The sequence below is a fragment of the Meriones unguiculatus genome, chromosome 7 (genome assembly GCF_030254825.1).
Source record: "Meriones unguiculatus strain TT.TT164.6M chromosome 7, Bangor_MerUng_6.1, whole genome shotgun sequence".
NCBI lineage: Eukaryota > Metazoa > Chordata > Mammalia > Rodentia > Muridae > Meriones > Meriones unguiculatus.
The window spans coordinates 92,976,933-93,002,991 of NC_083355.1; the positions used below are offsets into that span (position 1 = coordinate 92,976,933).

At 48.7% G+C, this 26,059-nt stretch overlaps 1 protein-coding gene across 9 annotated transcripts in view; it reads left to right on the forward strand.

Annotated features, from left to right (window-relative positions):
* Positions 1-95: 95 nt before the first annotated feature.
* Positions 96-26,059, forward strand: part of Ift43 (intraflagellar transport 43) — a 76,083-nt gene continuing 50,119 nt past the window's right edge. For 3 of the 9 annotated variants that reach the window (XM_060387894.1, XM_060387896.1, XM_060387901.1), the window contains exons 1-2: positions 96-235; positions 6,702-6,794. In XM_060387894.1, the coding sequence (XP_060243877.1) occupies positions 96-235; positions 6,702-6,794 (233 nt within the window). Of the gene's footprint in view, positions 236-4,233; positions 4,327-4,530; positions 4,684-6,701; positions 6,795-26,059 lie in introns of those variants that run through there. The other 6 variants (XM_021653015.2, XM_060387902.1, XM_060387897.1 and 3 more) reach the window with 5 other exon arrangements.

Genomic DNA, 26,059 nt, shown 5'->3' on the forward strand with positions numbered 1-26,059 from the left:
AAGCTGGGGCGGGGGACAGGCCTCTTGGAGACAGCTCCGGTAGGTAATCCGCTTGGACCCACGGTCAACATCTCAGCTTGTCTTCTCTCTCGGCCATGGCTTCTCTCCCTTGCTTCTCCTCAGGGGAAGAAGAAGAAGAAGAAGGGAAAAAAAAATCAAAAGGAAAAGAAAACAGAAGCCGATTCACCGCAGCTGACTCCGGAGAGCGTTATCCCTTCCTCGCAAGCCTCTTTCGGTGCGCGCGTCTCCCTTCTCTGCGGCTGAGTCCCCTACGCTTGGCCCTCTCCTGCCCTCCTTTTCTCCCTCTCTCCCCTTCTCTCTCCCTCTCTCTCTCTCCCTCTTCTCCCTCTCTCTCTCTCTCACACACACACATGCACACACACTGCTTTCTCTATTTCTCTCTGCTGAAATTTTATACCTCCCTCCCATGACGTCTCGGCCTGGGGTGGGGGAGGGAGGGAGGGAGGGACCAGCGTACACGGCCTCTCTCGCTGCACGGTTTTAATGTTTTAAACAGGCACAGGAAAAGCCGAGCCCATTTGAAAAATACTTTGCGAGTCCTCTGGTTCGACGTGGTAACTGAACTTTTTTTTTTTTCTTCCTCTTCTCTCCCCTCCTCTTGGAGTCATTCCTGCTACACGTTGGCTGTTTTTCTGGAAAGTTACTCCCGAGCCCCCTCCCTCCTGCTACCCCGGCCCCTCTGCGCAGGGGCCAGCTGTCAGTCCACGCTCTCCGCCCCGCTCTCTCGCCTCCCCCGCGTCCCCGATCGCCCCCGGGCAGGCCGGGGGGGATAGGAGCGAGGTCCGCTAGGGCAGCAGGGCCGGGCGGCCGGGCCACTCTCTCCAGGCCCGAGGGTGGAACTGGGCTCGGCCGCGATCCTGGCAGCGGTTCTTCACGGACCATCCCGGAGCCCGGCGGCGGCGGCTCGGGTGAATGATGGCGCTTTCCGGAAGGCCGAGGGTGCCCTCTGGCGAAGCCGGGCCGCCAGTGACGGTGGCGCCGGGGCTAGGGACACCTGGAACGCCACCGTCGCGTCCCCGGCCCCACGGGTGGGCGGGGTCCGCTCCTCTCGCGGCCAACTCGGTACCTGGGCCCCCCTCATTTCCCAGCCAGGTTTCTAGGTCTTTTTTTTTTTGTCCTCATGAGCAGCTTAAGGGAGGTCAGACTCAGGTGGAGCTGCTCACCTTCTTCCTGTTAGTGGCCTTTTCCCAATTCTCATATGTAGCCTTTCTGACCCTTTCTGAGATGCCTGGCTCCTAAGTCTCAATTGAAAAGATATTTATGTGTTATCTAACAATTGAGAAAACTGAGGCACAGTTTTTTTTTTTTTTTTTCAGGGTCACAATGCATGTGGGTAAGCCGAAAAGGCATTATTTTAACTTGCGTGACTGAGGAAACCTAGCACAGAGAGACCTTCAAAGTGACTTCTTGCTCACACAGCTCTTAGGTTGTCAATCCCACCATCCAGCTCTGACCCTTTCTGAGATGCCTGGCTCCTAAGTCTCAATTGAAAAGATATTTATGTGTTATCTAACAATTGAGAAAACTGAGGCACAGTTTTTTTTTTTTCAGGGTCACAATGCATGTGGTTAAGCCGAAAAGGCATTATTTTAACTTGCGTGACTGAGGAAACCTAGCACAGAGAGACCTTCAAAGTGACTTCTTGCTCACACAGCTCTTAGGTTGTCAATCCCACCATCCAGCTCATCCATTGCCAGTGTGCACTGTGGCCATTATGCTATGTTTGCTTCTGAAATTTGGAAAATAAAAATTTTGAGAGACGTGTGTGTGAGACAGACACACACAGAGAGAGACAGAGACAGAGAAAAAGAGAGAGTGCCTATGTGTAGGTACCCTTGGAAGCCAGGTATGAGCAGCCATTCCTCTGGAGTTGGAGTTACAGAGGGCTGTGAGCTGCCCAGCATAGGTTGCTGGGAATTTGGCCCCAGTCTTCTGCAAGAGTAGTGAGTGTGTGCTCTTGATCGCGACCTACTTCTCCGGCCCTGAGGGATGGCCCTGAGGGATGGCCCTGGTGTTTATTCCATGCCCTGCACTGGTCTAGGCATGGAAAAGTGTCAGTGTGCAAAGCAGAACTTGCTTTTATGGAATTTGCATTTTAGAATAGGCGAGGGTGGTAAAAAAAAAAAAAAAAACAAAAACAAACAAACAAAACTCTAAGGAAATATGCAAATTTATGGGAGTGCAAGGAGTGGGGTGTGAAATTTAAAAAGGGGCGACCCCAGAGGCTTAGGCTCTTGAGCCAACTCTACAACATGGGAGGCAAAGTTAATGAAGGAATTCTCTTCCGGGTTTCACACTCCCTACCTCTCTCACTCCAGTAAGAGCTATGTTTTTAGACTCACTTCTCAAATGATTCAAGCTCGTGGTAGAATTTGCCAGCCCCTGCTTGCTGGGTATTCTCTTTGCCCACTGTGAGTACCATTCACCCTTTGTTTTCTCTGAGTTGGGGAACGAGTGGGCGGGAGCTTACAAGAAGCTGAAAAATCCAAACATTAATCCCTTCTTGCACGGCTGGTGCCAAGGAAGAAGGAACAAGGGAAGAGTTGATGCCTACATGGTCGAAACCGTCTTCGATTTTTGGCAATGATTGCTCCATCAGATTAAAATCTAAAAAATAGTCTCACCTCGAAGCCAGTAAGGATCTCAGAAGCCTCTGAAGGTCATTCCAAGAGAGGAGACACTGAGGTCAGGCAAGGCTGGGATGAGAAGTCAACAGCTCCTGTGACTTGCAGGCCAGGGTCACTGGGCATGAAAAGGCTTGGTCTCACTCGGTAAACGCTGGGAATGTACCCTTGAGCTGTCGCTTGCTGGCTGCTTCAGTAATGTTCGTCATTCAACTTTAGGGACAGTTGTCCCACTTTCAAGTCCTTGTTTTGTTTTTCGAGACAGGGTTTCTCTGCGTATGGCTGTCCTGGAACTCACTTTGTAGACCAGGCTGGCCTCGAACTTACAGAGATCGGCCTGCCTCTGCCTCCTGAGTGCTGGGATTAAAGGCATGAATCACCACCGGCTGGCTCAAGTTCTTGGTGTGTTTTGTTTTGTTTTGTTTTGTTTTGTTGTTTTTAACTGTGGCCATCTTTATTCTATTTTCTGTGGGTCCCGGTGACCAATGCCGAGAATTGGCCAGAGATGTTGGCTTAGGGATCTTACTAACATGACTCAAGGAAGACTCAAGCTGACTATGCCTAGGCTGGGAATCTATGGGCTATCTCCTTCTGCAGGCCTGGGAGGGTAGCTGGCAGCCGACACGTGGGGAAGAAACACTGGAGTAACACGTGGTGTCACGAGGGCTGGTCCAACACTTAGGATTGGGGTTATTTTCTTCATGCTGTCTGTCTTGCTGATTAGAGGAACCACTGCTAACACTTTGTTTGATTGTTCAGATTAAATAAGATTATTATCCCTTCTTTTCTATTTCGTTTGAAAAGGGTCTCACCATGTCGCAAAGGCTGGACTCCAACTCCTAGGCAGATGTGATCCACTGGCCTCACTCTCCTGGATAGCATTGGGGATTATGGCCCCTGTCACCGCGCTTGGCTATATATATATACTTTTGAAAGCAATTAGCACTTGAGTACTGAATATTTTAATCTTGCCTCTAAATAAACTCTTGCTTTCAAAGACAGAATTTCAGGCCACCCAGTCCCACCTCCCAAACTCACCATGTAGCCAACGAAGATACCGAACTCCTGACTTTCCTGCCTCTAACTCCCAGCTTCTGGAAATACAGGCGTGCAGCACCGCGTGTGCCTGCTTTCAATAAACTTCTCGACGGCAGAAATCACATACACCACATTTTGCCAAGTCATCGTAAACTTTGTTGACTGTTTCTTAGGTTAGTGCTTATCTGTCAAAAGGAGAGAATGCCACACAGTCCTCCCGGCACAGTAACGTAAGCAGTAACTACTAAGATCTCCGTACATCGTGAACGCCAGCGCTCACAATGATCAACAGTAGTGCTTTCACTTACTCCTAAACGTGTTTAGTCAGAGTTACAAATGTAGGCCAGTCTCCAAGGCTAGCCTCCCTGGAGCAGCCGTAGCGGATTTTGCTATCTGGAGATTTGTTTTGTTTTCCCGAAGTCCGAGTAAAGTTGGCTTGGGAAAGATCTGATTTAAAATTGGAAGGTGGTACACAGCACCTAGGAATTGTGAGGCGGACTCTTTAAATACTGGGGTGGAGGGGCGGGGTCGTCGTTAGGGACGCGGGGGAGATGCCCGTTTCCAGGAAGTGACATCAGCGGCCGCGGAGATGGACGATTTACTGGACCTGGGAGAGGAGAGACGACGCAGCTCGGCCACCTCTGTGAGGAGCGATGTTAGGGGCTGGGGTCCGGCTCGGCGGGTGGGACAAGTGGCCAGGCTCCCCGAGAGGCCCGGAGTCAGGACAGACCCCGGCAATGGAGGGTCTGCGCCCGAGCCCCGCCCGCCCCCGCCCTGGGGTTCTCTCGTGGGCAGTCCAGTTCCGGAAGCTCTCCTGAAAGCTGCTGGGAAGAGAGGTGGCTGGGGATTTCTTTTCCTCCCTGTAACCCCGCTCCCCCAGGACTGGAAGCCAATACTCCAGTTTGGGAGTAACTTGGTAAAACAAAACCAAACTGTTGGTGAGCCGGAATACACCTAGCCTCGGCTTCCTTGCTGGTAGAATGGAGCTGTTGCTGTGCAGGTGAAATGGGGTAATGCGTAAAAAGCATTTACCTTGGCTGCTTTTCCCTCCCAGGCCATGACGATCATGTAGTCAGTAGATAACAGAACTTGATTGAAGACCTGCCTTCAGGATTTTCTGTCATAGCTTCCACCACGACCCGATAACCTTTAGAGTTAGTTGAGGTCATGATTGGGTGATAAGTCCTTAGTTTCTGCTGTAAAGCCTCAGGCGTTTCGAAGGGCCCAGGTAGCATCCAATGCCCCAAGGTGCTAAGGGGCAGGAGCCCATTAGTTGAGAATTGGAGCAGGGTTTTTAAAAAGCTAAGAACATTAAGCCAGCAGGTCTTTCTGATACACAAACCTTTTCAGTACCTGGGATGTGAATGTGGTGATTCTTTTTTTTTTCATCCTTTCCACAAATGCATATTGAGCTCTACTGTGCATCAGTCTTTGTTATAGGCAATGCAGAGATAGCAGAGAACAGAACATCACTGGCTTTTGCCGTAGTGGGGCGGTGTGTGTGTGTGGGGGGGACAGTAAACAGACCACCCTTAAAATACGTGATTTCAGCTTGTAAAGTGGTTTTCCATGTTGTCAATTTACAGGGTCTTTAAATAGTCTCAAACTTTAACGGTTGTTAGAGAAATTGATTGTCAACAGCATTTACAGACACAATCATTAATTTTTGCTTTAGGGTAACTACTGTAGGAACGGATACCTAATACTTAGACAAACAAAAGAGGGTACCTTCCCAGAGAAGGAAATGAGCTCTGTTATCAGAAAGATTGTTCCCGTCATCCTTAAACCTAAAAGATCGACATCACAACTTGAGGGGTTGATAATTGCACTATGATGCCCAGATCCTACCTTAGCATAGATATGTGTATACACACACACATAAACACACACACACACACAAAATCTTTTTCCTTAGAACCCTTAGCACTGACTTTTCAGTGGGATGTGGTGGGACAAACCTGGGATTTGAAGTCACAGGAAGACTTTGCTACTTAATCACCTCCCTGGGCCTCAGTTTCCTCTTTTATGAAACATAGTCAGTCTTTGTCCATACCATTGTGAGACTCAGCCCTGGTAAATGAGATCTGAGAGCGCTATGCTATTTTTTTTTATGTTTTTTTTTTTTTTTTTTTTTTTTTTTTTTTTAAGTAAATGATCACACACAGACATTCTTGAGCACCCATTAGTGTGCCTCAGAGTTTTGGTTTTTGTTCTGGGGAATGTTGGAGACGGGGCCCTTGCCCACTAGGAGGGCTTGGGGAACACCTGCAAATGTTTTGTACGGTGACTCAGAATCTCGGAGGGCTGTGGCTTCCACAGGTGATGTCTCAGCATTCCTGTGGCGGGCCTCCCTCCAGCCTGGAGATGCAGAAACAGCCAGCCAAGCAAGAGCTCACTGGATTTCCCTGGTGTCAGTTGCCACGAAATTGAGGAATTCTTTCTGAAAGCCTGTCTGGTAGCTCCCTCAAGTTGAAGGTGGAAGTCTTCTCCCCCCCCCCCCCCCCCCCCCCCGCTCTGAGCTGTGGCTTGAGGTGTCTGCCTGGGCTAGCTGTGTTTCTAACTGTGTGTCATGGGCAGAATGATGTCTTCACTTTTGCTGTACCTGAGGCTGTTGAAGCCTCAAGATCAAGAACCTGTATATTAGCCGGGAGGTGGTGGCAAGTGCCTTTAATCTCAGCACTGGGGAGGTAGAGGCAGGCGGATCTCTGTGATTTGGAAGCCAGCTTGGTCTACAGATTGAGTTCCAGGATAGCCATGGCTACACAGAGAACCCTGTCTCAAAAAAAACGAATGAACAAACAAAACAGAAAACAAAAAAAACCTGTATATATCCTATTCTACGTAATACAATTGACTTGGGTGTTTTCACATAAGGGTTTTAGAGAGTTCTCTGTGCATATATCCAGGTTACTCAAACCCTGTTCTCGGCCATGCCATAAACCTGCAGTCCTGGCCTACCGCATGTCATACAGGGCCTCAAATGCTATTGGATCAGCTGTGCTCTCCGTCTCCTTTCAGGGGGCTAAGATGGGTCGCCGAGCTCAACCGGAGCCACCCCAGGCTGAGCATTACTTCAACAGCAAGAATTCTTCCTTGGCTCAGACCGGAGAGGTGAGTGCTGCAGAGACAGAAAGGGAACAAGACAGTGTGGATAAAAAGCCCTGTAAGAATAAACAAGCCGGCAACCGTCAGGGCCGTGGTGCTCTGTATTTGTTTGGAATGAAAGCCTTTCCGAGTGTCTCAGTTTGGAAATTCCCTTCAAGGACATTTGTCCTACTGGGAACATTTTTTTTTTTTTTTTTCAGACCCAACTGACTTCTGGACTTTTTTTCTTTCTTTCTTTCATTCATATTCATAGTGTACAGTTTTAATTCATTAATTTTAAAGACAGGGTCTCACGTAGCCCAGGCTGGTGTGGAACTCACTGTGTAACTGAGGATGACCTTGAATTATTACTGATTCTCCTGGCTCTAACTGCCACGCTGTGTTGTTTGAGGGAATTTAGGATTAAGCCTAGGGCTTCATGCATGCTAGACAATCACTGAGCACCTGAGCACACCCCCAGCCCTATAAAGCTTTTCATGCCGTCTGAAGTGAGGGACTGGGACGCCATCCGTCCGGGAAGGTATACACAGATACTGAAAGGTTGGCTCACGCGGCTAGATGTTTGCTGCCGGTAAGGACCACTATTCCCCAGCCTCTGCCCTCTGTGAACGTCTCCAAGAGCCCTCCACCTTTGGGGAATGATGCAGCTTCTTTGTGAGAGGTGGGAGATCCATGAACAGTAATCTGTAATATCGGGGTTCACTCATCCCCTTCAGTCTGTGTTTCTAGAGTCTCCCCGACCTCTGCCTGCCGCCTTCTTAGGTCTGTTGCCTTCTGATTTTGCAGTACCCGCCTCAGGGCAGGTTGGGTTATTTGCTCATTGTAGTTTGCCATGTCTCTCTTCTCTGCTAGAAAGCGAGTCACTAGATGGCGGGCCGCCTGGCTTCTTAGTGGCTTGTCGAACTCAGCAGTTCACAGTGGCTGAGGGGACCGGTGCCGAGAAACCTAGCAGGCACGCAGGTGCACATAAAACAGACACACTGCACGTAGCAGTCACATTAGGGGTCCGTCAGATACAGCGTCACCACTTTCTTAAGCTCTTTACGTGGTCGTGTCTGCATATCTTTCACTTTCCCACTTAGGTGTAGAGGCGTAACTATGACCATGAGGAATCATTATTGTACCTGTGATGCCGGCATGTAAAATCTGGCAGCTGACTCTTCCTTCATCAGCAGGAAGACTCTTGGGAGGGCATTAGGGCCTGCAGGTCATATGACCACTGTACAGGGTTTACTGGTACCTCGTCAGCGCTGGTTAATGCTGGAAGGATACAGAACAGCTCTGCCTGATCTTCCAAGAAATACTGGCAGTCTGTGCCTGTGCGTGTGCATGTGTGTGATGCACAGCTGTTGCCTCCTCTGGTTTTCAGCATTTTCCTGAGAATTTTCCTTAGGAAAAGTCATTGTGCTCCTGGGCTCACTGGTGCCCCTGGAAGCAAGGTGCCCTGTGGGATTCCGGAATGCCTCCCTCCCCTTCCTGTGTGAATGGGGGTTGAAGCTGCCTGGGCAGCCTCCCTTAGGTCCAGAGACTCCCTTCGTTGTGTGAGACATTTTTGGCCTTTTTTTTTTCTTCTAAAATTAGATCCAGGAATTGTGCCCATTTACACCCAGCTTTGTTATGTTTATTTTTATCCCGTCACTGGCTTTATTCAGTGGTGATATCCCTAAAAATATAAGCATGGTTACCTGGGAACTGTCAAGCTACTGCTACTTCAGAGTTAAGTAGGAATTAGTTTTGAATAAATAGTTATTTTAAAGTGAGGTAGTGGAGTTGGGACGTGGAGGAAGGAAGCGGAGAGACACGGGGCTTGCCGCTGGCTCTCCTGATTGCTTGGATCTTAAATCCGCTAATCTCTGGAATCCTCTACTCCATCATTTGTCAGCTGGTGACCATGGGTACCATTAGATGAATGTGAGGATCAAGTGAGCTATGCGTTTAAGCGCTTTGGCAAACTAAAAAACACCCTGTAAGCTCTCGTTCACTCAGCACATTAGGGAGCGAGGGAGTCTTTGCTCTCTGCTGTCCCTGTTGGAGGGCTGCAGTGAGATGATTAGGGCCGGATGTGGGGGCACGCGCCGTGATCCAGGCCCTTGGTTTTCTCCTTCCGCCATGGGTCCCCACCACGGGATTTGAACTTAGGTCACCAGGCTTGCACAGCAAGCACTTTATCCACGGAGGGTCTTTCCCCGGGCTGCAGCCACATCGTGTTTGACTTACACAGTTACACTTTTTAAAAAACAGTTGGTTAATGCTTATAAAATTTGGGAAACCTGGTATGAAAACTCCCATCTGGGGTTTCCCCAGAAATGAGAAGCTGTTCTCAATGAGACCAGTGGGATGGCATTTCTGTGTGGCAGCAGTTGGCCAGGGCACTGGTGCCACCATTTTATGGGTTACTAGACATCTCCTGTTTGCTGCTTTTTGTCTACCTGTCTTTCTATTTGTAGTGCTGGTAATGGAACCCAGGGTCTTGCACGTGCTGGCAAGTGCTCTACTACTGAGCTGTACCCTAGCTCGCTCTTTGAATAAAATAAAATGATGTCACTAAGTTGTCCAGGATGACCCTTAACTTGCCATCCTCTTGCTCCATCCTCTGAAGAGCTGGAATTGCAGGCATTTGCTACTGTTTCCAGCTTGTGTCTGCTGCTACTGCCGCTTTCTCTTCCTCCTCTTTTCTCTTACTTTTGGCTTGTGAGACAAGGGTTTCTCTGTGTAGCCCTGGCTGTCCTGGAACTCACTCTGTAGACCACGCTGGCCTTGAACTCACAGAGATCTGCCGGTCTCTGCCTCTGAAGTGTTGGGATCAAAGGCATGCGCCACCACCACCTGGCCATTTCTTACATTTTGTTTCTGGTTTGTTTGTTTGTTTGTTTCTGAGACAGTTTTGCTTAGTGGCCTGGGTTGGCCTCGAACTTAGGGGTCTTTCTGGCTCAGCCTCTTGAGTGCTGGGGTTGCAGGCATGTGCCTCTGTACCTGGCCACTTCATTCTTGAACACGCTGGCAGGCCTGCTCCATCTGCGTGGTGCCCATTTCCTCCCGAGTCTCAAATCTCTGCTGTTTGGGGATGATTTCCAGGCAGCCTTCTGCGTCTTTAGTGCTTGCTGACTTTGGCTACATTCAGCAGACACTTTCCTCTGACCTGACTGAAACAGGATCAGCTTTCGAGGAGTTCAGTGGAGGACGGACGGATGTGGTCACTGGGCGCTGTCCTGTGTCATCCTCGTTTCCTGCTGTGCCGTGGGAAGCATGTGGCTTTAGTTCTCATGGTTTCAAGATGACTGATGATCATCCAGGGGTTGATTTGCATTCTAGGCAGGAAAGGAGTTCAGGGCATACCCCCTGAATGTTCCCCTTTAGTTAGGAAACAGTAGCTAGTGACCTCAGCAAGTATACAGCTAGCGGCATTCTGTCGGTCAGCACATAGTTTTACAACTGTCCTAGCTTTCAAGAGAGGTTGTTTTTGTTTGTTTGGTTAGGTTTTTTTTTTGTTTTGTTTTGTTTGGGGGGACAGGAATTCTCTGTGTAGACCTGGCTGTCCTGGAAACTCACTCTGTAGACCAGACTGTCCTGGAACTCACAGAGATCTGCCTGTCTCTGCCTCCCGAGTGCTGGGACTAAAGGCATGGGCCACCATCGCCTGGCTCAAGAGAGCTTTTAGTCCACTCAGAATCGGGTCTCATTGTTACCCCTCTGAGTTTTAGGGGCTTTTCCAGCTGGGACAATGATGTTTCTCAGTGGGAGAGGAGGAATGGCTGTGAAATAGGCTGTTTGGAGCTGACCTGATGGGGCTGGGAGCTGGGAGCTGACTCAGCCAGCAAAGTGCTTGCCAGGAGTATTAGTCACTTTACTGCTGCTGTGCTAAAACTCCACGTCCACAGTAACTGATGGAGGAATGGCTTATTTGGGGCTTATGGTTCCAGAGGGAGGTGAGTTTATCAGCATCATGGTGGGGTGCCGGGTGGTAGGCAGGAAGGGTTGGAGCAGCAGCCGAGAGCTCACAGTAATTTTGTTTTTTTTGAGATTATAATTACATCATCTCTCTTTTCCTTTCCTTTCTCCAAATCCTCCCATGTGTGCGCTGCACCCTCCCCAAGAACTCACATCTTGAGGAGGAAAAACAACAACAGGAAAGTATTGTCTTGAGTCTTTTGGATTGTCAAAGCCTACCCACAGGGCCACATCTCCTAATTCATCCCAAACAGTTCCACCCACTAAGGACCAGTGTTCAAACAGGTGAATCTGCTGGGCATTCTTACTCAAACCATCACCCTGAGAGCAGGGGGAGACCCGTGGTAGGTCCCCTGTACCCACATAAAAGCCAGGCTCAGTGGTGCTCACCTGTAACCCCAACACTGGGAAGTGGAGACAGGAGGATCCCTGGGTCTTTCTTGCGACCAGTAATCCAGTCTGTGGGCTCCAGATTGGGTGAGAAGCCCCGTCTCAAACATGAAGGTGGGGAGCAATTCAGGAACTACACCTGACCTCAACATTTGGTCTCTGTGAACATGGAGACACAGATACAGACACAGACACAGACACAGACACACAGACAAAGAGGGGAGAGTGGGAGATGCTGATAGACACTAACTTGACATTACAATTTAGAATTTATAGCTGGGTCGTATTGTGCCCACCTTTAATCCCAGCACTGGGGAGGCAGAGGCAGGCAAATCTCTTGAGTTTGAGACCATCCAGGGCTGCTCAGAAAAACCCTCTCTCTTTCTCTCTCTCTCTCTCTCTCTCTCTCAAAAAAATTAGAACTTATACAAAATGTTTAAATAGACTGGGGTAAGAAAGGGAAGACTCAATTTTTGGCTAACTCCCTTCCCCACATTCTCCTCCAACTCCTTACAGTTTTCAGGGAGCACCTTGAAATCACTTTCCTGTGTCTCTGTGTGCCTAAGAGAGTTGCCCAGTGAACTCTGCACCTTGTTTGTCTTCTCCTTTCCATTTTGGTCACCATTTAGGGGCTTTCTGCCCATGGAGTACACGCAGCTCAATCCAAGCCCACACCAGGAGAGAAGGAAATGTCTTTTGGTTTGCTTGATCATTCTTTAGATTTCAGAGAATGCAGAACTGCCCGGTTTTCCTGAATTACCAGGAAGCCAAACTCTGTCACTTCACTAGCATGGAGTCTATTGGAGTTGCTCCGTGGTCTCTGTGCCTGTCTGTCCATCTCCATGCGATGTATGGACTTGTTCACACAAGCTTATGCATCCTGGAGGTTGATGTGGGGTGTCTTCCTTGATCAATCTCCATCTTGTTTTTTTGGGGGACACGGTCTGTCCCTAAACCAGGAACTGACCAAGTCAGCTAGGCTAGCTGGCCAGTAAGCTCTAGGAAGCTGCCTGTCCCCCAAGACTTCCTCACTCTCCTGAGGTTTAAAGCTGTGAGCCAAGCCACTGCCCCTGGCTTTTACATGGGTACTGTGCTGGAGACTGAGCCCAGGTTCTCATGTCTGTGGAGCAGGCATTTTACCAACCACTTAGCCATTGCCCCAGCCATCTGGACTCAGGCCTGATTTTTTTAGGGCTATTGTGGTAACATAGCATCTAGCAATGGGGCCTCCAAGATATGCAGAGCACTGAGAAGGCTCACAACCATTGTGCGCGCGCGCGCGCATGTATGTGTGTGTGTGTGTGTGTGTGTGCGTGCGCACACATCTGGTCACAAATCAGGCTTGGATCAGGTTCAGTTAGCAAGTCAAGTCAGTCATTTAAAGAGTGCCTTGCTAGAAGATAGTTCTGTAGTATGCCTGAGAAAAAGCAGCGGTGAGAGTTAAAAGTGGTTGTCTCTACCTCATGAGCCATTCTGCTGATTCAAACAATTCTTACATAATTCCTTTGAGAAAAGCCTTGGGCCATCCAATTATGTTACGCTGAGTTTGGGCAAAAGTAGTCTTTGGCAGACCGCTCCAAGGCTGGTTTAGCTGTGGACGTGTGTCTCTTCTCTTCCCTTGCTTCTATAAGGTGGCTTTTGGCCTGAGCTTTATTTCATAGATAGAGATCAGATCCTCTGTTGCAACAGTTGCTTCCTGTCTGCTAAGTCCATGCAGCAACCTGTAAAGCCTCAAGGTGCTTCTTGAAATAGATGTCACCACTTCACTCAGGACCTGAGAGGCTGGATCACTCGCCCTGAGCCGCCAGCTCTTCGCTGCCTGTAGCCAGCCCTCTCCCTGCCTGCCCTGCAGGCGGGTGTGCAGAAGGGGCTCTGAGAGAGAGCCAAGAGGCCGTGGAGATTGTCCTGGAGTCTCGTGCAAAAGGTGTGAGTCCTCCTTTGGGCACCCTTATTCGTCTAGTTGTAGAGAGCAATGTTTGAGTCACAGCTGTTCCTTTTCTCTCCCCCCGCCCCCAATGCCCTCACTGTTCCTCCTGAGGACACAGAGCTCAAAGTTAGCCAGAATCTTGCCCCAGGAATCTGAGAAATGCTGCTGGACTCATGTTCCCAAATTAGGCCAATTTCCTCATCCCCAAAGCCACCTCCCTCGGCCAGCGCTCCCGTGGCACTCAGCATTACGTCCCTCGCCCTCGGCCTGTTCCCTGACTGGGCTGCCAGCAGGGTGGTTATTTTCAGCCCAATAGGCTTATCTATTGACCCTTTTTTGGTGACATTTTTCTCCTTTCTCACAAAAATAACACTCATGATTGGTCACATTTTTCAGCCTTTTTCGTAGCCTCTTCTCCAATCGGCTGGCTTGAATGATGCCTCTGATAACGTTGCCAAAGAGGGACGCAGAGAATTTGATGTGGAGCTGTTCACCAGGAATGCATTTTCCACACTTCATATTTATGTCATGCTTCGAATGCCTCGGTTTGGGCTCTCCCTCCGGGTGGGCAGATACACATCACCGACCCATCCCCAAGCCTGACTGCTGTGTGGGCGGGAATGTCATGTCGGGGGAGCTCACCATTCGAAACCAGCATCTTCATTCCTGGCTTTTTGGCTGCCCCAGGACAGTGCTCTGTCTTCTTGCCTTCACCGGAGTCCCATGCTGAAGTCTGATGCTTACCAAGCTCTTTAAGATTCTCTTTCTCATCTTTGTTAAGTCAGAGATACATACCAGAGGCCTCGGCCAGTGGGTCTGTAAGTCGTCTGTTGTCGTTATCTGCCTGAAAAAAGGTGACGACTGTCATTTTGCCTCCAGTCCCAGCTCTGCCATTTGGAGGATTACTCACAAGTTACTTAGCACGCTAAGCCTGCTTTCTCATCTGCTGAGTGGAGACAGTGGTGGTAGTTACCCCATAGTCCTCCTGGGGGTTGACTGAGAACAAACACAGCTTTAGAGCAGTGTCCAACACAGGCAGCTACTATTGACATTTGTCTTTAGTCAGGCCAATTAGAACCTGTTATCAATTTTTCCTAAGTTTGCAGTTCTGGTCAAGAGTCACAAGTGTTCATATTTCACAGAACTAACTGGTTCTTCGGGCAACCTCCCCAAAACAAACAAACAAAGCAAAACAGAAAAACAATGTTGGGATGGGAACTCCTTGGAGAGGGTCTGTCACTGGAGACCCATTCTGTCTCCTCTGTGAGCATGCCTGCTCAGACTGTTGGCCAGTTACTTTCCAGTGCCTGTCCACTTTCCAGAGAAAAACCTGTAGTTGTTGATACATCCTTTAGTAGTTGTGAGGGCATGAGAAGGAAAGTGAGAGGACAGGAGTAACCTTGGTGATGTCAGTGGCCTTGGATAAAAGATAACATTCATTCATTCATTCATTCACCTACAAAGCTTGATTGAAAAGCCTTCTGTGTGCCAGGTCTTGTATATTCATGGTCACTGTCTTCTAGAACCTGCAAGGAAGATTGTGGCAAACGGAAGTAAAGCAGAGAGACAAGAATCAGCTGTGGGGCTCCTAATCTCAGGGGCACCCAGACGAAGTCCCCAGAAAGAAGCTGTGTTTGAGCTGAGACTCAGTTTACACCAGAAGAAAAGGGAAGACTTCTCACGTAAAGGGAGGGCTGTTCTTGAGGCAGGGAGAGAGTGTGGCAAGTCGGCTTTGTGCTGGGGGTCATGGGTGCCCTTGGGTTTGAAACCAGCCCACTTCCCATTAGACTTTTCTCTCTATGTTTGTAAAGAAAACCTCTGAGGTGGGCCCACAGATCTCACACTGTCTCCATCCCCAACGCTGGGGTTACAGTCATATACAGCCATGCCTGGCTTTTATTCATACCCAAGTGCTGGGGATCCAGGCTCAGGCCCCCTTGCCTGTCCCCCTCTCCTAGTGTGTATCTGTAATCTGTGTAATTAGTTAGGCCTGTCCTCCCACCATGTGTAAGCTCCAGCTGTTTCTGCTTTGCTTCCTCTGGCCCTGGTGTTGATGTTTGGTAGGTCCTCAGTTCTGGATAAAGAAACAGAGAAGAAGCTCAGCAGGGGTTGGAGTGCTGGGCTTTGTGTTTGCTAGCGAGGTGCCAGTTTGTGGAAGGCCAGTGGGAAATGCCCGGGACGGGACGCTTTGTTGTGTGGTGCTTTAGTGTGCCAGTGTTCTCAGTGAGAGAGTTTGTAGGCTTAGAAGAGAAGGGGCCCCTTGACAAGCTGAGGAACAGGCAAAAGTGGAGATGTACCCACAGTATGTTCATTGCTGTTAATCGTCAAACGGAGTCCGGACAGGACCTCCAACAGGGTAGAAACCTGGAGGCAGGAGCCATGGAGGGGTGCTGCTTACTGGCTTGCTCTCCATGGCTCACTCAGCCTGCTTTCTTATGGAACCCAGGACCACCAGCCCAGGGATGGCTCCTCCCACAGTGGACTGGTCCCTCCCACATCACTCACTAATTTAAAAAAATACTCTAAAGGCTTGCCTACAGACTGATCCTATGGAGGCATTTTCTCAATGTTTCCTCCTGTCATCTAACTCTAATTTGTGTCATGTTGACACAGGAGGAGCAAGCAAGCAGGCCTTGTGTTCAGGCAGGAAAGCTGGGGGCTTATTTTGCATGCTTATTTTGCATCTAGTTTGTATTAAGTTGACACAGGAGCAGCAAGCAAGCAGGCCTTGTGTTCAGGCAGGAAAGCTGGGGGCTTATTTTGCATGCTGTGGCATGCACACAAAGATGTTGAACAGAGAAAGACATTATTGACTTGGTTTTCTAGGAAGAGAAATCTGTCAGTTATATTAGAGAGTGGTCTAGAACAGAGAGCATTTTGTCAGGGTGATGCATGGAGTCAGGTGGAGATGATGTAGCTGATTGAAGGCAGTATTCCCAAGCTTCGTGCTGTCCCAGGATGCTTTTACAATTTCTGGTGTCCACATGGTTAATGTTAAACCAAAACCAAAATAAACCCTCCCCTTTTGAACTTAAGTATTTTTTAAAAGAAAACTGTATCAGTGACATTACAGCTTCTGGTAGTTAGATGTTTCAGGATGGATATGAAATAGTTGCAGCTTCTAACTGGAGTTGCAAAAGCAGCAAGGTCAGTCGCTGAAGCTCGGGAAGCTGTGAGCTTACAGGTGGCTTAAAATGAAACCACTAGTGGAGAGTTAGCCAAATGCCCATGTCAGTGTATTAGTTACTTTTTGTTGCTGTGACAAAATGTTGACTAAAAGAACTTTGGGAAGGATAAGGCTCATTCCATCTTTACGCTTCCATTGAGGGAAGCATAAAAAAGGCTTATTTCATCTTTATGCTTTCACTGAGGGAAGTCAGGGCAGGAGCCAGGGAGGAACACAGCCTATGCTCTCACTTTGGTTCATTTACCTGTACATGCTCAGCCAATTTTCTTAGGGTACCCAGGCCCACCTACCTAGGAATGGTGCCTCGCACAAGGGGCGAGGCCTTCATATGTCAGTCATCAATCAAGACACTCACACGGCCACCAGGCCGGTCTGATCTAAGCAATTCCTCAGCTGACTCTGGGTTATGTCAGTTTGACCATAAACATCAACCAGCACAATCATTGATTCCTTAGGCAACTTTAGTGACAAAGATGGAGAATAAAAGAGAATTTGATTATACTGAATAGCATGAGCTCAGAAAACATGTTCTGTAATTGTTTAGAAAAGTCAGAATCAGGATCTAGAGGAGCTTGGGGGAGTAAGGTAAGTCTGCTTAGGAACCATAAGGGAGACCGCTAGCTAGGCTGGACCACTTCTCATTGTGTGCATGCCAGTAATTCCCGTGGAGCAGGCTGATAGTAAAACACACATTTAGCAATGATACGTCACGTGAGAAGGCTCCAACTAAGGCTGAATGTCATCAACGCCAGACAGGGAACATTTCTGCCCAGTATAATAGAGTTATGTCCTGTCTTAGTCCTACCACTGCCTTTTTGTGCATAGCTTTTTACATAATCCTTACAGCAGCTACTCTACCTAGGAGCTAGAATATGACCCTCCAACAGATGAGCAGCTACTTGGGGTTACAGCTGTGCATACAATGTGAGGGGCCCTGCACTGCAGAGGGTGTGTCCCTTTCTGTGCTGTCAACAGCACACACTTTAAAAGCACATGCATTATCACTTCTACAAAACACCTTGTAATTTCAGCTTAGAGAGAGCATTTAGGGTCGGCTATGATGGTCAGGTTCTCATGAGGTATAGATTCTCCTCAGCCTAGACACCTCTGCTCAGCTGGCGGTTCTTGTTTGCCAGGGACTGTTCTGCTTGGTTTGCCTGAAAACTGTTTCATTTCACCTTCACTTTTCATGGATGTTCTCTTTGTATGTAGAATTCTGGACTCCCTCCTCCTCCTCCTCCTCCTCCTCCTCCTCCTCCTCCTCCTCCTCCTCCTCCTCCTCCCCCCCCCCTTCTTTCTTCTTCATTTCTCAGAATCACAAATATCAGCCAGGCTTAGGGGCACAGTTCTCCTAATCCTGATGTTGGGAGGCAAATACAGGAAGATCAGTGCAGTTATGAGGCTAGCCTGATCTATGCAGTGAGTTCCAGGGTAGCCAAGGCTATGTGGGGAGGCCCTGTCTCAAAACAGAACACAATTGCTATTCCTTTGGCCACTGGCCTCCACTGTAGCTGGTGATGGTGGTTTTATATGCAAATTGTACCTTATTTCCAGCAGGCAGACACAGAGGCAGAGGTAATCAATGTTTCCAGGCTAGCCTGGGTCATGTTGGGAGCTTATTCTGCATGTGCTGATGTTTAGATTTTAGCAAATTGCCTGGGATGCTCCTCTGTGTGATGTTCTGTAAATTTATTGTCATGTTGGGATTTGCTGAATTGTTCTCATCTGTAGATTGATTTTTTTTTTTTTTTTAATCAGATTTGGAAGTGTTTAGGCCAGTTTTTCCTCAGGTGACTTTTCCGATCCAAGTACTAACTAGGCCAACCCTGCTTAGCTTCCAAGTAGGTGTGTTCATGGCGGTGGCCCTGCGGCTCTTTCCTTGTTCCTGGAAACTGTATGTTAGACGCTTGCTCTTCTGTCCACTGATTTGCACTCTTACTCCCCGTGAAACATTCTTGTTTTGTTCCCCTTTCTCTCCTTTTTGTGTTTGTTCACACCACGACTCTTCTGCTGCTCTTTGAAGACCACCTGCCTCTCAGTTTATTTCTGTTGCTGTTTCCAGCCGCTGCTAAGCGCATTAACTGAAATTTTCATTCAGTTAGTTTACATTTAAGTACTAAGCTGCTATTTGGCTCCCCCGCCCCATACACATACACATTTTTTAAACATGTAATTTCTGCTTTGCACCTAGATTTCCTGTCTACTCATCTTTTATGACCATCTTTTCCTTTACAACATTGAAATATTTATTTATTTTTAATGTATCTGAGTTTTTTCCCCTAGATGTATGTATGAGCAGCATGGGCGTGCCTGGTGACCTCAGAAGTCAGAAGAGTGAGGCGATCCCCCAGAACTGGTGTTTATGGATGGATGTGAGCTTCCATGTGGGTGCTGGGCTTTGACCCGGGGCTTCTTCCAAGAGCAGTATATGCTCTTAACCACTGAGCCATTTTTCCAGCCACCCCCTTTGAACATATTTATAATTGTTTATTTAAAGCCGTTATTTAAATTCCAATATCTGAGGCACGGGAGGTCAGTGTTTTGCCTAGGCTTTTTAATTTTGACTGTGGGTCCTGCATTTCGTCGCTCCATGGGTCCAGTAGTTTTTGCTTCAGTGTGAGCCTTTGTGCTGCTACATTATAGAAACATGGATTATATTCCTCTCTGTCTGGACTTGGTTTTTTGCAGATAGGCATCCGTAGGTCAGTGAGCGTGTGTAGCACTCTGAAAAGCTAAATGTAAAAAGTCTCAAGAGTTGGAGAGGTCGCTGGTGTGCTGCCCTAATGGCAGGAGGCCTTCCTGAGGAGCCTCGTGCCCAGTGGCAAAGTTGAGCCACTAAGGGATATACCTGGCCATGCCTTTGTGGCAATCCATCGTCACCTAGGAGCAGGTCTTCGGCCTGCATTGCTTGAGAAAGAATGGGAAGGGGCTGTAGAGATGGCTCAGTGGTCTAGAGTGCTGCAGAAGACTGGAGTTTGTTTCCCATCAGGCAGTTCGTAACCACCTGCAACTTCAGCCGAGGCCTCAGACACCTTCTGCTGGCCCCTGTGAGTTCCCACACGCACACAAACGAGCATACACGCCCATAAGCACACATCACATAAATCAGAGAGGAGAGCGTATGTCTGGGGCACACAGTAACATCTTCCAACACTGGAATGCTTCAGCAAGTGATAAAGCCAAGAACCAAAGCTTTAAGTTCTCACAAAATAAATTCATTCAGTAAAGGACAACTTCCCATGTCGGAGCGAGCCTTTGTAATTTGGGTGGATTGTACAGTTCCATTCTTTGATGAACTGAACGTCATCGAAGATGGCTTTCTTTTAAGGACAATTTTTAACAAGATTAAAGCTCAATCCAGTACTTCTGGCCACACCCCAAAAATCTCAAACAAAAATTTTACTGTTTGAAATATTGAGAGTCCATGAAATCTGGGAGTTGGGGAACTTGGGAGGAGCACAGGAGCCGCTTGTGAAGTGATGGGGAGTGGCTGGACCGAAACATTAGCCACGTCCTTGCTGTGTGCTCACACAGTTCCTACTGTATCCTCAGAGGTAAAGACTGCAGTATGCGGCCTGATGTCCTTGAGGTACCACTAGCACGTGGAGTGAGAACGGAGCGTGGCATTCCTTCTGGGTCCCGCACAGTGGGGCAGGCAGCCCCAGGCCCCCCGCTTCTTTTCCATGGTCACCCCTGAAGAACCACACAGGAGCTCAGCTTCCTCCCAGCATGCTTCCGTTCTCAACTTGCTCCAGGTTACTCCACTCTGGCTGTGGTGGAGGTGGCGAGTCTAGACTGACGATCCAGAGCCACGGAGTCCCAGGTGCCAGGAGGGGTGACTTTTTAGAGGGCCAGAAATTTTCGCCCTTCCACACCGTGCACATGCCTCACTACACACATGCTGGATTAATTTGAACAAATGGAAAAGAGTAAAGAGAATGACAAAAATGTATAGGTTTTGATTTATGATGAAAGCTGCAAAGAATGTTTATGTTGGCTAAGTGGCAAAATATATGAGGGAACCAGGCATGTCTTTGTTAGTGTCTGGAAGGTATGTGGACACAAGGAGACGATGAGGGGAAAGCTGGTTTTAGTGTGACCCAAGGGATATAATTCAGGGATGCTGTCCAAGATGGGCGAATCCAGGGTGAATTTTAAGCGTGATTTTCAGGGCTGAAATATGTCCCTTTTAGTTCAGCCTCTTTGGAAACTGCTGGCAGCCATATCCCAGGAGTGACTTACAGTGAACAGACAGTTTGATGGCTTTCAGGTGTAATGCCACCAGATCGTTTGTCAGACAGTGTGGCTTCCTGAGCATCACAGTCACAGGCCAGAGAGAAGAGCTTGGGTCTCTCCTCCTGGTTTTTCTCTGTGTGAAGTGAGGTAGATAAGGATTAGATTCTGTGACAGAACATGGGCAGGGGAGGCCCTGGACGGGCCCCTGTGCTGCTGCCAAAACCTTCCCCCCCCATCCATGCGGGGCATGAAGGACGTTTCCTCCAAAGCTTGCATTTGATCACCATTGCTGCCCTTGACAGTACACTCACGACATGAAGTGATGCTGTGGCAGTCATGTGCCAGGGTTCACAGCAGACCTGTAAGGGACTGTGACCTTCCTCATTTTACACAAGCAAGCAGGCTTTGTGAAGGTGTGGCCAGCCCACGGCTACACAGGTAAAAAGAGGCAGTTCTAAAATTTGAGCCCCGATCCTTTCCCTCCTCCTGTTTCTGAATCTTTTAAAACTACAGCTTTTCCCTGTACTTCTTTCTGGCAAACTCACTTCTCTCCCCTTGTGTGTACTCCCTCACTCGTCAAAACTAGCCCACTCAGTAGAAGGAGACTGTCCTGGGGCTCATGGCGAAGATCTAGCTGCTTCCGAGGCACACAGCTTCACATTGCATGAGCCTGACACTGTTTGGTACAGTGCTCACGCCGTCATGGTTCATTTTGGGTATCCTGCCTCTGCCCTTAACCTTTCCCACAGCGTAAGCCCAGGGTAAGCAGAGCAGAGGCTAGCCCAAGCCCGTGTGCCGGTCCTGTATTAGGACACTTACATCATTATTCAGTACCTCTTATTTTTGATGTCGAAAATGAAGTTTTGGTTTTGGCTTCTCAGGTCTTCTCTTTAAGGTCAGGATAGACAGATGTGTTGATGGGGCTCTTTGGGGCTGCCTGGCTCTAGCCTCGAGTGACCTTGTCTCTTGCTATAACATTCAGCACTAGCTTCTAGCTGTCAGGGAGTCTCAGATAGTTCAGGGCAAGTTCTAGTGTCTGACCTGGCTTTTGATCCTTGTCCACCCTTTGCAAATGACACAGTTTTAGGTGTGTCACTTTCAGCTCAGCCCTACTTCCTCATCTGTGACCTTGATGTTGTCTGAGGGCCTTCCCTGGTTGAGATGCAGCAAAGCAGTTTTCCCTCACATAACTGGCCATCATTATTCCTGACCCTTAATTAGTATATTCTTTTGACTTGTCCAGATTGGCACTTTTGATCCTGTCTTGATGCTGATGTCTCTTATTTCTGTCTGTAGCCTGGTCTTCTCTGTTTATGTCCCATCAAGTTTGTGTTCACATGGATCACAAATGTTCCAGCTCATCATTTATTTGTTTGGTTTAGGCCAAACAAACCTGGTCCAAGAATTTAAAGTACTACAGTTCATAGTACCACAGAATCATGGGATAGTACAACAGGAGGGATTCTTTTGAAGGGAGGAAACAGCCTGGGTCGTGGGGTTGGTTAGTGGCTGGGTAAGGACCTGAGCTGGCTTGGCTTACTTCTTTCTACCACATGTTTTTACCCTAATGCATACACGCATTTATTCACGAGCTAGCATTCACCATGGGGCATGGGTGGGGGGGGCGCTTTCACCTAAAAGCACAGGGAGAGCGGGGTGTTGTAGGTCAGTGGTAGAGCTCTTGCTTGTTGTGTTTGAAGTTCTGGGGTCAGTCTCCAGCCAAACAAAACCAAACAAGCAACAAAAGCACCTTTCCCTGTCGCTTCCGCTCATGTCAGGGATCACAAGGCCTGGTGTGTTTGGTGGAAAGTTATTTTCTGGCTGTGGCATTAGGAATTCCTGGCCATTAAGTGGAGAATGCCTCTGTTGCTGTTAAACAGTTTTTATGGAGCAGATACACCCATGGGCAGCTTGCCCAATGCACCCCCTCCACAGCAGCCCTGCCCTTCTGCTCTTTGTTAAGCCAAGCTTAACACTGGGGCTCTCTCCTTGATTGGTTCATCTGCTCTGGACAAAACTCGGGAAAGGAGGGGAGAACGGCGCAAGGTGCAGCCTGTGCTCCTCACTGGACTGTAACTAACACTCTACTCTCCCTGTTGGCCTAGATTAAACTTGTAAAATACCTCAGTGTGAAAAAGTTGTGCTCTGTGGATAGTCTCTGTTGAGTTACACCCGCAAAAATTATAGACCATGTTGCGTAAGCATTCCACCATTTATCTAAAGTGACGTTTTCCTAGAAAACGGAGTCACACCAGCAGTGTGGCCACTCCCGGCATCGTCTGCTTCCCCCTGTTCCCTCATTTTCTCTCTCCAAAGTTGTTTTCATCTGAGAACTGGGCCTCTCTGAAGCCACGTTTTGTTGTTGTTGTTTTTGTTTTTGTTTTGTTTTAACTCTCTTCCCTTTTTAATGGCTTTGGCTTTTTGAAGAGATGTAGAAGATGGCTCTCTCAGGTTTCCTGATTCTAGATTCATCACATTCTTTACTCCTGGTGTCATTTAGCTTATTCCTCTCTTACCTGATTTCCAGCTTACTGGAAACCAGATCAGAGGGCTTGATTAGATTCCAGAGGAACATTCTTGGCAGGCATCTTTCCGGGGTGGCGGTGTGAGCTTCCAGGGATGGCCTGTCCCACTCTTACGGCTGTGCAGTGTGTGCTGGCTGAGCTGGGCTGGTGACAGACAGGGCCTTCCTTAAGAACCATCTGCTTCCCTGCAACCAATACTTAATGTGTAGGGCAGTTTTTCTTTTTGGAACCATGAAAATCAGCTCTTCCCAGTCAATCTTCCACCCATGGCTCTGGTGTCCATAAATGCTCAGATTTATTTCCTCCTTGTTCAGGAAATGGAATGTGTTCTAGGTCCATTTCAGTTTGTTCTTTCACAGAGAGAGCTGTGTTTACTCTCACAAGGGTTTAGCAGAAAGCTCTGGTGATCTATGGGCCTCCTTGACCTTCAACCCACTGTGGGAAAACTCAGCTCCATGATGTCTTAGCCGTGAGACCCAGGGTTTAGACAGGAGACACAAAGCCTTGGGGACATACTGGCACAGGAGTGCCAAGAGGCGGAGCGGGGACTCCAGCTTCCTACAGGGCATCAGTACCTGCATTGCTGGAGCAAGGAAGGAGGTCTGTTTTCAGTCAGTGACCGGGGTTTGAACTGAAGGTGGCCATTGTGAACTTTGCACTCGATCTCGCTTAACCATGTGTCTTTGTCGTGGGCATTTATGTGTGCTCGCACTGGCCTTCTGAAACAGGTTGCCCTCTGCATTGAGAACTCCGATGAGCTGTCTTCATCTTCATGAGGGTAGGTGGGAGTGGGAATTCTCCAGAGCTCCTGAGAATATGTACGAAGGCTCCAAACTCAAAAGGCTCCTTTTTTGGCACTGCCAGCATCTTTGCGTGTCGGCATCTTAGGAATCTGGGGAAACCATATAAAGATCAGAAACGAGTCTGGCCCGGGAGGCTCCCTCTGACATGGTAATTCCAGTTCGTTGAATCCCGGCCCATTCGGATGAGACCATATAAAGAGGCCGTTTCCTGAATTTCCCGCGCTCTGCCTCTCACAGGCTCCTTTTTGTAGCACGCTGGTATTTCAGGACTGCAGCCACGGTCACGTGCTGGTTGAACCCTTTCCTCGCAGCCATTCCTGCGCTGCGTTTATTTTTGGAGGCAGCACATTTTTGCCTCTCTTCAGGAGCTATGCAGGGTCCTGCTCCCTCCGCCCATCGGCAGCAGCCCCAGCAGGCTGTGCTCATTTCCCACACTCTAGATGTGACTGGGCTTTCCAGAGAGAACAGAGGGCCGCGCTGCCCGAGGGCTGCTGTCACCAGGGCTTATTTTTGTCCTTTATGATATCGCATATTTTAAGACTCTTCTTTAGAAGAAGAGAGTGGTGTGTGTCTGAGTGTGTGTGTGTGTGTGTGTGTGTGTGTGTGTGTGTCAGTGTGTCACCTCGCAGTTAGTGAACTGGAGTTGTAAATGGCATTTCCAACTGATGTCTTATGGTCTTGCCTCTGGACCTAGAAGCAGGATAAGATGGCACTTTTGAATTTAAGGTCAGGCCTCTCTTCTGGCACTGAAGGTCATTGTGCCTGGCCATTCTTTCCTCCCCAACACAGGAACAGCCATGCTGTCTCTTCCAGGGAGCCTGCGGGAGGGAACAGAGTGGGCTGAGCCTCCCAGGTGCTCCAGGAAAACAGTATGGCGACTGTCTCAGCCTGCTGGAAGACTGAGTGTCTCCTTTCAAGGAGGGACCACAGAAAACTTTTCCCTCAAATGAGTGGGTTATTATGTGGAGAACTCAGGCATAGAAGAGCTAAGAAAAAAAATGAATCATGTATTCATGTCTCTTCTGGTCCTACCCAGACCCTGATGGAGGGCTGTGTGTGTGTGAATGCAGCTGGAGCTCTGAGTGTTGAGCTGGTTAGGGCCTTCAGGCCTGTAGGGCCCCTGCCTCCAAGCTGTGACCTCCAGGCACACTTTCAGCTTGCCCTGGGAAGAGGGTCTTGGGACTCTTTCTTGGGTACCTAGATGTCATCAGAGTTTCTAGGAAGGGCAACGAGGCATTCAGGGGGTGGACAATCCATGCAGAAGGAGCTGGTTGACTTTCTGAATCTGCACTGTCAGAACCCAGTTATCTACTTCCACTTCAGGTAGCTCATCTGTGCTTAATTTTAGAAGTGGCAGCGAACAAGGTGTGCCCAAAGTAACTCGGCTTGTGTTGTAGATGCTCGGGCTGGGTCCCCAGGATCTTCCCAGGGTCCCTGACCGCACAGTGATGGGGCAGTGGCATTTGCTTTAGGATTATGTGTTATCTAACCCTGGTACCACTATACCCTTGGTCTCTCTCTCTCTGCCCACCCGCCTTCGAAGTGCTAGGGATCCATTCAACTAAGCAAGTGCTTTTCTGGTGAGCTGCATCTGCAGCCCTTCCCATGGGTTTCCAATTGCCCCACTTTCCCCGCAAAGCTTCCCTGACTTCACTTCCTCTGCGAGTCCTGGGTTGGCACCACTCTCCTCAGCCTTCAGCCATGTCCCGAGGACTTTGGTAAGCATGCTTGTCAGAGCAGTCTTCAAGATGACCCAGGACAGAAGTGGCTTCATAAGACAGGGTGACAAGAAAGCAGAGTCAAAAACTGCCCTGGGCCTAAGCCTCACCTTGCCTCCCTGGAGCACTGTGTCCCCCTGAACTCATGTCTGCCTCCGGGGTCAGCTTCAGCCTGATGTCTGCTCACATAGATCTCACACAGACCTGCACTTTGCCTCCTGTTGGCCTCGTTGAACTGGAGCATCTAAGGACAAGGTTGGCACAGTTTTCTGTCTCACTGCACTATCCTGGCGCGGTGATATCCTGGCACTGGGTGCACCAGGATAGCGCCTGCCCGGGAATGAAGCTGAACTCTGGAGATGAGTCCTTATAATTTGGGATAGTGGTTAATAAAGTCTATCTCATCCAGCCAGGATGTTTATGTGTGGCTTTGACGGGACTCATGAGCCTGGAGATGGTGTCCAGTTCCAGGTCTCAAGAGTAAACCCAGAGCGTAAGCATTTCCAGTCCACCAGGAAACGGATGTCTCTCTCTAAA